A 14537-nucleotide genomic window follows, 5' to 3' on the forward strand; every position below is an offset into this window, starting at 1 on the left:
AAAATATTTACCTTTTACTTAGGTGTATAATGGTAAAACAGGACATTTTTATTTACATTTAACCTTACAGGGACCCTTCCTCTTACCGCATGCTTGCATTGATACTGTCGTTATTGTTAGAATTATTGATACTACAATAACATAATTAAATCTAAAATTAACTGAAGAATACCCTTCAAACATTTTAAAATTCAGCAATAAATTCAAGCATGTCCCCGCTGTTTTTTTATTTATTTTAAAAATACAATACCTAAAAATATTTTATTTAAACGAGATTGCCCAACCGACCCAAAATTGTCGAAAACAACCAATTGCACCAATTTAATATAACAGCAGAAAATTAACATGTTAATATACCCAAAAAAGACAAAATGCATAGTTATACAGCAAATCCAATAATATGGATGGAGTCTAAATATCTAGGCATCACATTATCTAGCTACGAAACAGAATTTAAACATCAAGTGAATAGAGCAAACAGATCTGCAGATTGCCTGAATGAAACAATATGGAAAAAATAAAAATATCGGAAAAGAAATAAAGGATAGAATTTACAAAACAGTAATCAGACCAATAATGACACATGCTGCAGAAACACGACCTGACACAGACAGGACAAAAAGATTGCTTGAAACAGCGGAGATGAAAATCCTTCGAAAATCGATGGTAAGACTCTATGGGACAGAACTAGAAGTACAGATATAAGACGGAGATGCAAGGTGTATAACATTAATACCTGGGTAAGAAACAGAAGAATAGAATGGAATGACCACGTAAGCCATGACAACAAATAAAGTAGTAAGGACGGCGAGAGACGGTTCCCCAATAGGAAGACGATCAGTGGGAAGACCACGAAAACGATTGAACGACAACTTACTGATACACTTAATTACACTCTAATAAGAAACTGCTCCCCGACTAAACGCTTCGCAGTTCGGACAGACCAAATTCAAACCGATCCGTAAACCCAGAACGGTTGAAACGTGCAGCTCTTAGTGATTCTATTATATTTCTTACCTACACTGTACAATTTATATTTTTTAAATCTCAGCAACTGAATTAATAATTTTTATTTTCTAACAATATCCTCCTTATACAGTGAGTCCATAAAGTAACGCATAAATTAATTATTAGCTAAATAAACAACATTATTAGAAATTCCCGAAACAGGTCGATTTTTATTTTTAAATTACGATTTATTGGCATATATCTAGTCTAGTGACGTCATCGATCTGGGCGTGATGACGTAATCGATGATTTTTTAAATGAGAATAGTCATGTAATAGCTCATTTGAAAGGATATTCAATTACCTATTCAGTAATATAAACATTAACATAATTATTTATATAAGAAGTCCAAAAAAATTTTTTTAATTAAATTAATTAACACAAAAAGAAGAATGTATGTAATTTATTTAATTCTAAATACATTTTACTGCTGTCAGAAAACAGAAAAAAATATTATTTGAAAAATAAACACTGATTTTCGCTTAAATGAAATGTCCAAACTGCCAAGAGGCAGGTGGCTGACAGCTTTAATATTGAATTTAAGTAAAAAACAATATTTATTTGTCAAATAAATATTTTTTCCTATTTTCTGGCAACATTAAAACGTATTTTGAATTAAATAAATTACATACATTCTTCTTTTTGTCTCAATTAATATAATTAAAAAAAATTTGACACCCTTTATAAATAATTATGTTAATGTTTAAATTACTGAATATAGAATTGAATGCTCTTTCAAATAAGCTATCACATGATCCCTATTCTCATTTAAAAAATTATCGATTACGTCATCACGCCCAGGTGAATGACGTCACTAGTATGATACATACGCCAAAAAATCTTAATTTAAAAATAAAAATCAACCCGTTTCGGGAATTTCTAATAATGTTATTTATTTAGCTAATAATGAATTTATGCGTTACTTTATGGACGCACTATATCGATGGCCTAATTAACAAACCACGTAACTCCAAAAAAATCGAATTTTGGATTTTAATATTATTAAAATGATCTTATGGTAGCTCTGCATTGCTGCCTAAACACTAAACTCCAAAAAAATTTAACTAATTCTAGAAATTGAAAAAAAAACACATATCTTTTTTGGTGGGAAATTTGTTAATGCAAACCTGGTGACTGTGGCAGTTGAATTATGTAGATATAATAGAGTTTTAATACGTTTCATGTTAAATAATTATCGACCATATTTTACCATAAGGATTTTACGACGAAGTCAAAATATTTTTAGTATTAGGAGTTACGTGTTATGTAACAAACATTTTTTTGGAGTTACGAGCTTTATCGATGAATGATAACGGAGTTACGTGTTTTTACAATTATTGTTTACATAAGAATGGTGTAAATTCTGGGAGTTAAGTGGTCAGATTTTCAAATAAAGCTGACCACTAACAGGATTTTGTTTTGTTTGAAGGAGAAAAATGTTCTCGAGAACAAGAAAAATTTTAGACTTAGCAAAATGTGCAGCTAAATCGTTTCAAGACGATACATTTATACCAACAGAGAAACAAATCAACTTAACTCCCGAGGCTAACACAGCAGTTGACAGCAGTGATTCCAAATCAGATCCCAGGTATCACCGAACGGGTTTAATAAGTCTTTTAAGGATGCTTTAAAACTGTAGAATAAAACTAAAATTAAAACCGTTTGGTTTTTAAGTAAACCTTAAGGTTGCAATAAAACCGCTTTCAGCATAAAAGGGCCCACTCTGAAAGAAGTCAATAAAACCAAAAATAAAAACCTTCTTAAAACTTTGTTTTCTTAAGCAACTAGTTTTAAAGCTGCTGTGAAAGTGCTTTTAAAACCATGTTAAAAGATACTTTAAGTGCAGGCAGTTTTATAGCAAACTAAAAAGGTTTCTTAAATGGAGACTTTGAAAGACAATATACCATATTAAAACCCATAAAACCATACCATATTAAAAACCATCTTTAAACCCATATACTTCATATAGACCAACAAATTTTTACATGTGTTATAGGTAGATACGTATTTGTAACCATAAAATAATAAAAAGTACTTGGTTATTTTGGACTGTCAAGGTAGAAAAACACTTGCGCACCGAAATTTATTGATAGTGTTAACAAAAATAGGTCTAAATAACTCACGCGCTATAAAATTTCTGATTTTTGGCGATTAAAAAATAAAAACAATAAAAAAAATTGAATCCGAAAAATATTAATTTGAAAGAAAAATAATTTTATCTACAATTTTAATGTTTTAATGTTAAAATAAATCGAATTTATGTCTTTAAGACGCTTATTTATAATTTTTATGTAAGCCATATATTGTAATCTATCATGGCTTTCAGCATCTCCAGAAAGCAATATGGCCGAAATCCAAATAAACCTATTTAGTATATCGACAGAGAATTGTCAAGATCAAATGGTTTTATTTTATACCTTTCCAAGAGCAAATATCCTACAATAAAAGTAAGGTTGCCTTGGAATTAAAACTGTTTAGTTTTAATGCTGCTGTCAATAATGCCACTCGGTTTTAATGTGAATCTAACCTAAAATTGAGGCGTCGTAGTACTATGTGTGTTGTATTTTTCTTTTAAAATGACCAGTTCGTTTATATTTTAAGTACTTGCGACTTATTTCTTCCATACTAACTGTACTTCCACTTTTTACAACAAACTACACCACTGTTTCGCTCTAAAACAAATGGCCGACCATTTTGGACACGAAAGAAGAGGGGATGAGTTTAGTTTTATTGTTTCTAACAAGAAGCATTTACGAATAATGAATAAGAAGTTTAGTCTTTACGATAACCAAATTGATTCAGTTAAGGGCGTTTGGTTTTAATATAGCCTACTAATTGCTTTTAAGAAAGCAACTTTAAAGAAAACAAAAAAAAAATAGTTTTAAGGTATATGTTTTACTGACATAATAGTCTTGAGATAAAGTAGTTTTAATAATAGGTTTTATTAGTCATATTAGGAGAATCTTTAAAACTGCAATAAAACTAAAAAGTCATAAACTAGAATCTAATAAAACCAAACAGTCCGGAAGTTCTTAATAAAACTAATTACTTTTAAAGTGAACTGAGAATAAACCATTTTAAAACTACAATAGGACAAATTATCTATTAAGATTAATTAGTCTTACTTGATACTCTTATTAGATACTTTAAAACTAGTGACGAATGCTTAACAGTTTTAAAGTTCTGACAGTATATATACAAGGTAACTTTAAAACCACTGTCTTCTTATTTACCACAATAATACCTTTATAAACCTTAAATAAAACTAAAATATTTTTATTGTGCTACTTGGGATTCTTTAATAGAGAATAATAATGGTACCTTACTTCCGGTTCAGGCCTAGGATGAAGTCACTTTAGATGACCCCGGTTTATGCACCGACATAGTAGCAGAATGCACCACAAAATCACTTGAAGAGAACGAATCTTTTCCAGCAGAGGGAATATCGAAGTCAACTTCAGACAACACAAATGTTGGAAGGGATGATTTTCAATCTGGTTTTTTCATTGTAAAAGATGACGGCACCTTATTTCCAATAAATACAGTTGTAGGAGACTCTAGTTGGCGTTTTGAAAATTTATCTTTAAGTTTAGATGTTTCAGAGAGTGAAGCCCTGACAGCCGTTAAGGAATTAAACTGTGATGAAACCCTGAGTAGCCTTAAATGGGTTGACCATAATTATTCTAGTTATAGTTTTGATGCGGAAAAAATACTAGCAGTCATGACAAGGAGACAGCAGATAAGACAAACTATGCTTCAGAGTTGGATCTAGGTGTTGATGATTCAAACAGTTTCGTGGTATATGCTGAAGTATACAATGAACAAATTCCAAAATCCAAACAAAACTTTGCTTTGGCTAAAAAGCCTTTAAAGCCCCATAATAGAAAACTACATAAAAAAGTTGAACGTGATACAGAACACCTGATTGAAATGGATGTACCACATACAAGAAATGAAGACCAAGACATAGTAGAACCAGATGTACGTGTTGATGGTATTGACACACTTGTGGAGGTTGCTGAAGTGGGTACTAATAAACCAATTCTAAAACTCAAACCTACAGTTTCATTAGCTGAGAATTATGTAAAGCCCCGTGGTAGAGAATTACATGAACAAGTTGAAAACATTACGGAAAACCTGATTGAAATTGATGAATCACATACAGGAATTGACGATCAAGAAATGGTGGAACCAGATAGGTTATCTCTTGTTAACGATCAGCTCTCAAACAGGAAAAGAAAAAAATGACATCAAATTCCAGAGGATGACTGGCAGTGTAACCAGGCGAAGATTTTACGTGAGCAAGGGAGGGAATGCATGGGAAGTAAGTTAACTAATGGGAAATTAACAGGATACATTCCTAGACCAAGCAGAACGATAAAAAAATCACTTGCAAATGTAAAGGAACGACTTTTAAATGTCATAACATTTCAGAACAGGAGAGAAAAAGATATTTGACAACTTTTGGGCGTTAACATGGAAAGAGAGAAAAATGTTAGTGAAAACTTCAGCTGATGTGGATTTGACACAACGAGCTCGGGATAGATCAGAGAAGAATATATCAAGACGATCTTACTCCTTAAAGTAGTAGTTATTTATTGATCAAATGACTAAAGTCCGTGTGTGCAAGAAAAAATTACTCTCAACGTTGGATTTAGGTGAGTGGATGGTCAAAAACTGGCTTGAAAATAGCACAGATAAAGATGAAGACTTAATACATGAGCCAAATACGAATGAGAATCCAACAAAGAAGAATGAGAATACAGAAAAGAAACAAAATGCAAAAATAATGTCAAGGCAAAATGATTTAAACAAAAGATTGGAATCATTGAAAGAATTTTTATTGACTCTACCGAACGTGGAATTACACTATTGCCGGGCGAGCTCAAAAAAAAATTTACTTGGAGCCGAATTAATTATCAAAAGCTCAACTGTATCAGTTCTATGCAGAAATCTGGTGCAAGGCAAAAGATTATAAGCAACTTTCTTCTTGTAGATTTTACAAGAACTTCGAGGACCTGAATTTGTCTTTATACAGGACAAAAAAGGATCAATGCGATATATGCAGGACATACGAGCTAAATCACATTAATAAAGAAGATTTTGAAACCCACTGAAGAAAGAGAAAGTATTGCAAAAGATTATCACTCATTTTATGATAATTTACCCATGAAACAAAACATTGTATTCTTTTAAAATAAATGTAATACACGTTTTCAATCCAAGTTGTACTGTTCTTATTTTATTTCTCCTATGTAGATAATATTCTGTAACATTGGGTCAAATGAAGGTAGTTCAAATTAATAGAATATTAGGTTTAAATCCACTTAACTCCCTAATGGAAAGTTTGCAAACCGCGTATCCGCTAAAGTAATACCACGTAACTCCTTATCTAAAACTGGAAAAACTCCTAACTCCAATAAAGAATTATATTACGTATATTTATACAAAGAAAAGATCCTACTGATATTAGAATTATATTTATATTAGTGTTTTTAAAAATATAAAATCAGTAAGGCCTACTTTTTCAAAGTTATTTAGTTTTTTGTTGCTCCTGTAAAAACAGGATAATGTGAGTTACGTGGTTTGTTAATTAGGCCGTCGATATACTAAAGATCAACATTATATTATTATGTTAGAGATTTAAACTACACAAAGTTAACATTTTATATTTCTTTTATAGGTCACTGGTGAAGGTTCAAACAGACAACGTGAGAAGATCCAAAGGCAGAGGGAAGCTGTACCAGTCACTGAAGTCGGTAGCCAGTGTAAATTGACATTCAAAATGCCTGGTATGTTTTAATTTATTTGTAAATTGTGTAACATACAATCTGGACATTCTGTTTTGGCCTAGATTGTTGCAAGAGCTTATTTTAATAAATTGCTTTAAAAATATTTGAATACTACCCCTTTACTTTACCCCCTTTGGCTTTTTGCACCAATTTCGGCTTTTTGCACTCATACCTATTTGTATCTACATAAGTAATTCTAAAATGTTTTTAATTTTTTATCTGTTTCTCCAGGCATCACTTCATTTGATTTAAGCGCTACTGTAACGTCACCTGGTGGTGTAACAGAAGATGCAGAAATTAATGAAGTCAAAGATGGGTTGTATGCTGTCCACTTCGTACCCAAAGAATTAGGAGTTCACACTGTCTCAGTCAGATACAAGGACATTCATATACCTGGTAAGCTATCTCTCTCTATAAATTAATTTTTATCAATTCTTTTCGGGTAAAAAATGTATAATAATATTGTTCCTTTTGTTTTCAGGCTCTCCATTCCAATTTACTGTAGGTCCATACAGAGATCACGGAGCTCACTTGGTAAAAGCAGGAGGTGCTGGCTTAGAAAGAGGTGAACAAGGTGAACTAAACGAATTTAATGTCTGGACTAGAGAAGCTGGCAGTGGTCAATTGGCCATTTCAGTTGAAGGACCTAGCAAAGCTGAGATCAACTTCTCTGACCGCAAAGATGGTTCGTGCGATGTTTCATACAAAGTATCAGAACCCGGTAAGTCAAATTATTTATTTTAAAAAGTTATGTGTGATAAAAAAAATAATCGAAGTTGGGACAAATTTTATGACAAGATTATGGCGATTTAAACTATATGGCCCGACAATTAATTACAGAGTATGATATATGGGGTCTAGAAGTGAATAAAGCGAAAACCGAATACTTGTGCATTGGAGGAGAACATAAAGATCTCATATTAGATGACATGACCACGATAAAGCACTGCTGCGACTATCAATACCTCATCATCATCATCATCATGCAACCTCTTCTTTCCACTGCTGGACATAAGTCTCTCCCATTTTTCGCCACTCTCCACGGTTCTGTGCGTCTTGTTGCCATTTCTTGGATATCCGTTTAATGTCGTCCATCCAGCGTGTTGGTGGTCGTCCTCTGCTGCGTTTGTCTTCTCGTGGGCGCCAGTCAATTAGTTTTCTGGTCAATCTTGAGTCTTTCAGTCTCGCTATGTGACCTGCCCAATTCCATTTCAGCCTGGCTATACGTTCGACGACATCAGTGACACCTGTTCTTTTCCTCAGGTCTTGGTTCCTTATTTTGTCTTTTTTTTTTGTCACGCCGAGAATCGATCTTTCCTTGCGCCTTTGTGCATTTTTAGTGCTGTTGTTTTTGTGAGCGTGAGAGTTTCTGCTCCGTATGTCATAATAGCAAGAACACATTGGTCAAATGTCTTCCGTTTCATAGCTATCGGGATGTTGCTCTTAAAGATGTCTCTTAGTGAACCATACGCCGCCCAAGCAAGTGTTATTCGTCGTTGAAATTCGCAAGTCTGATTATCCATGCCTATTCTGATTTCATGGCCGAGATATATGTACTTTTCTGTCAATTCTGCCACTTGATTTTGGATGGTTAGGTGTTCGCTGGGAACTAAATTTGTCATAAATTTGGTATTACTGATGTTCATTTTTAGACCTATTGTTAAAGATACGTTTTCTAATTCTTGTAGCATTTGGTGTGCTTCATCCAGATCTTCGATAGTAAGTACTATATCGTCGGCAAAACGCAGATGATTGAGCATTTCTCCATCTATTTTTATTCCTTTATTTTCCCACTTTAGCATTTTAAAGGCGTATTCGAGGACCGTTATAACGGTCCTCTATAACCAATACCTAGGTATCAATATTTCGCACCATGGAACATTAGACAAAGCCATAAGAGAAAGAGACACGAGCAGGTAGAAATGCCATCACAATGTTAAACAGTAGTTTATGGGACCAATACATCAACAAAGAAAATAAAAAGAGATATATGGAGATATATGAGACTATAGTGAAAAATGTCACTCCATACAGCTGAGGTATGGCCTCTGAAAGTAAGAACACTGGTAACGCTGAGAGCAACGGAAATAAATTTTTGAAAAACGCATTAGAGAAATAATGGGAATCAAACGAACAATCACGGATGGCTTATCAACAAAACAACGTATCTAGTTCTGACATATGCAAAGAATGGATGAACAACGGATACCAAAGGTAATACTAAATTCGCAACCAGAAGGAAAGAGAAGACGAGATAGACCGAGAAAAAGTTGAAGCGAAGGAATAGACAAAGAGCTGAGAGAAAGAAATATAGAAGAGGATCTATGGAACAGCAGGAGGAAGTGGTGATTGGAAGTCAGAAAATGGAGGAGAACGTTATAAACCGACATGTAGTAGTAGTAGTAATAATAATAATAATATTGTATGGCATTTTTGCCGGGGAGATCCTTTCGGACAGTTCCGGCGCCATTTTCATCTTTAACCCTGTTTTAAGTAACTAGTGCCGATGTACACTAGCCCAGGGGGACCGACGGCTTAACGTGCTCTCCGAGGAACGGTGAGACGGCTCGTGTCATTATTGGAAATGAAAATGGTTTGTGTTGCTATCTCTTTGTCCTCCAAATAGCTTATACATACACTCGCGATCATAAAAAGCGGGTCACTCGATGAGTTATTCAAGTTAGGTGTCTCGAATTTTCTAAACCTGTTGTCCGATTTGAGTGATTTTTTTAATATGTTATAGCCTTATTCTTTAGCAATATCGCTATAATAATATTGTTGCTAGACCGGTAAATTGTCATTGTATACCGGGTGTAACAATCATAATGTGTTTATTCCTAAAAGTTCGGAACACCCTGTGGAATGTTTTAGCATAGATAATATATTGAAATTAAAACTCAATTGTAGCCTTAGGCTCTCCTAATATTTTCTTTCTTGATTTATTTGTTTATATTGGATAATAAAAAAGTTAAGCACGTTAATAACTAGCCATGTTCTTCATCAATACAGGGTGTTTCTAAATAAGTGCGACAAACTTTAAGGGGTAATTCTGTATTAAAAAATAATGACAGTTTGCTTTATAAACATATGTCCGCAAATGCTTCATTTTCGAGATACGGTATGTTGAAATTTTTCTTACAAATTGACGATTTATTTATTGCTCTAATACCAATAGAGATATGCAAATGAAATTTGGTAGGTTTTAAGAGGCAGTTATTGTGGATTTTTTGACATACACTTAATAATTCTATATTCACCATTGGCGTGCATACGGGTACAAACATTTTAAATACATCCCGTATGCACGCCAACGGTGAATATAACATTGTTAATTGTATGTCAAAAAATGCGCCATAACTACCTCTTAACACCTACCAAATTTCATTTGCATTCTCAACCGGTTTTAGAGCAATAAATAAATTGTCAGTTTGTAAGAAAAAATTCAACATCCCGTATCTCGAAAGCGAAGAATTTGCGGTCATACGTTTATAAAGCAAGCGGTAATTATTTTTTCATGCAGAATTGCCCCTTAAAGTTTGTCGCACTTATTTAGAAACACCCTGTATTGATGAAGAACATGGTTAGTTGTTAAGGTGCCTAACTTTTTTATGATCCAACATAAACAAATAAATCAAAAAAAAAATGTTAAGAAAGCCTAAGGCTACAATCTAGTTTTAATTTCAATATTTTATCTATGCTAAAACATTCCCTCGGGTGTTTCGAACTTTGAGGAATAAACACAGTATGATTGTTACACCCGGTATACAATGACAATTTACCTGTCTAGCAACAATATTATTATGGAGATATTGCTAAAGAATAAAGCTATAACATACTAAAAAAATCACTTAAATCGGACAACAGGTTTAGATAATTCAAGACATCTAACTTGAATAACTCATCGAGTGACCCGCTTTTTATGATCGCGAGTGTAGTTCCCATACTTCATTGTAATTTTATTATAGAGGGCGTTAAACTTAATATGATTTTTACGTAATATTTATTGGTTTAATTTTTTTAAATGCCCCCTAAAAATGTACTAAAAACATATAATTTATATCTACAATTTATTTAACAATAATTATAACGTGCACTGTTAAAATGCACGTTATAGTAATTGTTAAATGCTTGTTCAAGATATATGTTGCAAAAGCACTAAACCAGTGGAAACGTAAATGCCACGGTATGGGTATAGACCTCGGAGAGGTTTGTTTATATACCTTACAATTTGCTGATGACCAAGTCATCATAGCTAATGATAAAGACGACCTACAGTATATGGCAAGAAAACTCAAGGAGGAATATGAACAGTGGGGCTTGGAAATTAATGTGGAAAAAACTAAATACCTACCCATAGGAGCTGAGCTATCCAATATCGAACTAGAGGATAATGAACAAATCACATCCTGTAGTGAATACACGTACCTGGGAGTAATCTTCGATAGAACGGGAAAAGACGATGAGGAAAGAAAGAAAAGGGTAACACAAGCTAGAAGAACAATTGGCTGCCTAAATGGAATACTTTGGAGCTCCGAAATAGGAATACAGCGAAAATACAATATCTATGAAACACTTATTAAAAGCAGCCTACTTTACGGAGCAGAAAATTGGAGAATAACCGAGAACAACAGGAAAAAATTAGAAGCTGTAGAAATGGATGTGTTTAGAAAATTGTTAGATATATCCCGTAGGGAAAGATTTCGAAATGAGGAAGTAAGACGACGAATTGGAGTAGATGGTTACTTAACAACAGACATCGAGAGGAAACAGTTGATTTGGTATGGTCATGTTCAAAGAATGGAAGACACAAGATTGCCCAAAAAGATCATGCAGTGGGTACCACCAAACCGCAAAAAACGAGGAAGACCCAAAAAGACATGGAAAGGAGGGGTAACCAAAGCAACGAGTACAAGGGATCTTAGAGATAGCCAATGGGATGATAGAAGAACGTGGAAGTTAGGCATCCGACAACGTCGAAAGACGTTCTAAAACCGATATATACATACATACTGTTAAAGTCAAAATATCACCGAGTCGGTGTTAACACAATTAGTCTATTTATACTTAGTCCACCCCTGTTCTGGAAAACAGTAGAATATTCTTCATTGCACCGTTTATTTTGCCGCTGTTCCAAACCATATTGAAAAATATCACCGAGTCCGTGTTAACACAATTAGTCTATTTATACTTAGTCCACCCCTGTTCTGGAAAACAGTAGGATATCCTTCATTGCACCGTTTATTTTGCCGCTGTTCCAAACCATATTGAAACGTAGGTACAAGTTCGAGAAAGGTGTGGAAGGTACACCGTTAGGTATGTGGCGCCAAGGTTTCTTGACTAGGAGGCTGGCAGACGGTAACTGCGTAACAGTATATTTTACTATAACATATCTACTGAGCGTCCTCACATTAATCAATCACCCTGTATATTATTATAGCAGCAGAGTGCCACTGCTGTTTTAAATTTTGTCTTAGAAAAGGTTTAAATAGATAATCCTACAATTCTATAAACTATAAAATATTTGTGGTGTGAAGTATAATTTTGTAATTTTACGACCCAAACATACTGACCCAAATTTCAAATTCATGGATGACTTGCGGCAACTGTGCCGTATCATACTTAATGAATTCTATGCGACGAAAATAATAATTAGGTGTACCTTCTGACTAAGAATGCATGCTATTCTGACAGCTATTTATATCTAATTGCTACGTTTCTGAAAATACAGGAAATTGTATAATTAAATTACTTTTTCCACGTTATTATCAAACTATTATTTATAGAACGTCCCAACACTTCTGCTTTATTTACAAAATATTAAGAACATTTAATTTTATAATAATTTAGTAGAAGAAATCTATATATAGAAGGAAATCGAGAATACCTATTTTCCTATTTTTAATGTCTTGCGTAAAGGCAATTTGGTTTTTTCGTTTTTAAAATACACTTTTTTGCTTTTCGTTTATTTCGTTACGAAAATTTTTTTTCCTGTATTTTGCTTGAGGGTCAATCCAAGCCAGCTGGTCCGAAAACGGCTGCTTGACTATTTTTTAATATTCTTAAATTTTCTACCTTTTAAACTTAAGTCTATAGAGAGTACAAAACTGTATTAATTTTATTTTTTTTTTAATTTATGTTGCCGATGGCCGCCATTTTTGTTTCAGCGCATCGATCATTTTCACGGAAAACACGGCTTCACTCTTTAGCCAATATTTTCACCTAAGTTTGTTCTAGAACAATAAATCAACAACAAAGCTCTTTAGAAAAGTATATTGAGGCCATGAGAGCCAGAGTGGCCTAACTGATTTTAACATTACTTTACTTAAACAAAGAAAATGATCAAAAGCTATCAATGTCCGATTGTTTTAGTAATTGTATGTTGACCAATATTGATTATTGGTCAACGTAAAACTACTAAAACAATCAGATATTGTTAGCTTCTGATCTTCTTTGTTTAAGTAAAGTAATGTCAAAATCAATTAGGCCACTCTGGCTCTCATGGCCTCAATATATGATCGGTTTAGAACGTCTTGCGGCGTTGTCCGATTCCCAAATTCCATTCCTTCCTATTTTGCCACAGGTCATCCCTGAGGTCTCGCGCGCTCATCACTTTCCGGATGCCGGTGGTCCAATTAACTTTCGGTCTCCCTCGCTTCCGATGTTCAGGAGGTTGCCATTCCAGACATTGTTTTGGAAGTCTCTCGTCATTCATTCTGTTTACGTGTCCATACCAGATCAGTTGTCTTCTCTCTATATCTTTCATTATTGTTCCTTCTATTCCCATTCGATTTTTAATGTCTTCATTTCTGATATGTTCTCTTCTGGATATACGTAATGACCTTCTGATTGCATCCATTTCCACTACTTCAATTTTGTTTTTGTTTTTTTTTTCTGTAAGCCTCCAAGTTTCTGCATCATATAATAAACTGCTCTTAATCATAGTCTCGTAGATATTAAATTTTCTCTTATTCGATATTTGAGTACTCCAAAGAATATTATTGAGACATCGGATTGCTCTTTTTACTTGTATAATTCTGGAAGTAATTTCTTTGTCATCAGTTCCAGTTTTATCAAATGTTACTGCTAGATATTTATAATCTTGGCAGGCTTTAATTTTTTGATTATTTTTCATAGTAAGATGAATATCGTTCTCTTCTGAACCAACACATAAGTACTTTGTTTTATCTATATTGACGTCCAATCCCCATCTTGAATATTCCTCGACCAACTTACGCATCAGGTATTCTATGTCTTCCCTGTCGTTTGCTATTACGACCTGGTCGTCCGCGAACTGGAACGTGTAGAGGCATGTATTGTTTAGCTCGATGCCCATTCCATTTACTTTCCTCTTCCAACCTTTAAGTGCTGCTGCAACATAGATTTTAAATAGGGTCGGAGATACGCAACATCCTTGTCTAAGCCCCTTAGTTACTGGAAAGCTGTTAGTAAGTGAGTTTCCTATCTTTACTCGTGAACGTGATCCTGCATATAGATTTTTTTAATGCATTGATGAGAGTGTAGCTTACTGGTGAAGAATGTAGAACTTCCCACATCTTATTTAAGGGTATGTTATCATAAGCTTTTTGTAAGTCAACGAATGTCAGGTGCACTTCTCTGTTGCTGGATGTTTTTTTCTCTATAATTTGTTTTAAACTAAATACGTTGTCTGTACAGGAGCGGCCAGCTATAAAGCCCCCTTGTTCTTCTTCTTCATATTGGCTATATTCGGACTCTATT

At 33.8% G+C, this 14537-nt stretch overlaps 1 protein-coding gene across 7 annotated transcripts in view; it reads left to right on the forward strand.

Annotated features, from left to right (window-relative positions):
* LOC126893461 (filamin-A) overlaps nt 1–14537 on the forward strand; it is a 510728-nt gene that overhangs the window by 446855 nt on the left and 49336 nt on the right. For all 7 annotated transcript variants that reach the window (XM_050663672.1, XM_050663673.1, XM_050663674.1 and 4 more), the window contains 3 exons: nt 6692–6800; nt 7032–7196; nt 7282–7521. In XM_050663672.1, coding sequence (XP_050519629.1) covers nt 6692–6800; nt 7032–7196; nt 7282–7521 — 514 coding nt within the window. The remainder of the gene's footprint in view (nt 1–6691; nt 6801–7031; nt 7197–7281; nt 7522–14537) is intronic.

The sequence above is a fragment of the Diabrotica virgifera genome, chromosome 10 (assembly GCF_917563875.1).
Source record: "Diabrotica virgifera virgifera chromosome 10, PGI_DIABVI_V3a".
Lineage (NCBI taxonomy): Eukaryota > Metazoa > Arthropoda > Insecta > Coleoptera > Chrysomelidae > Diabrotica > Diabrotica virgifera.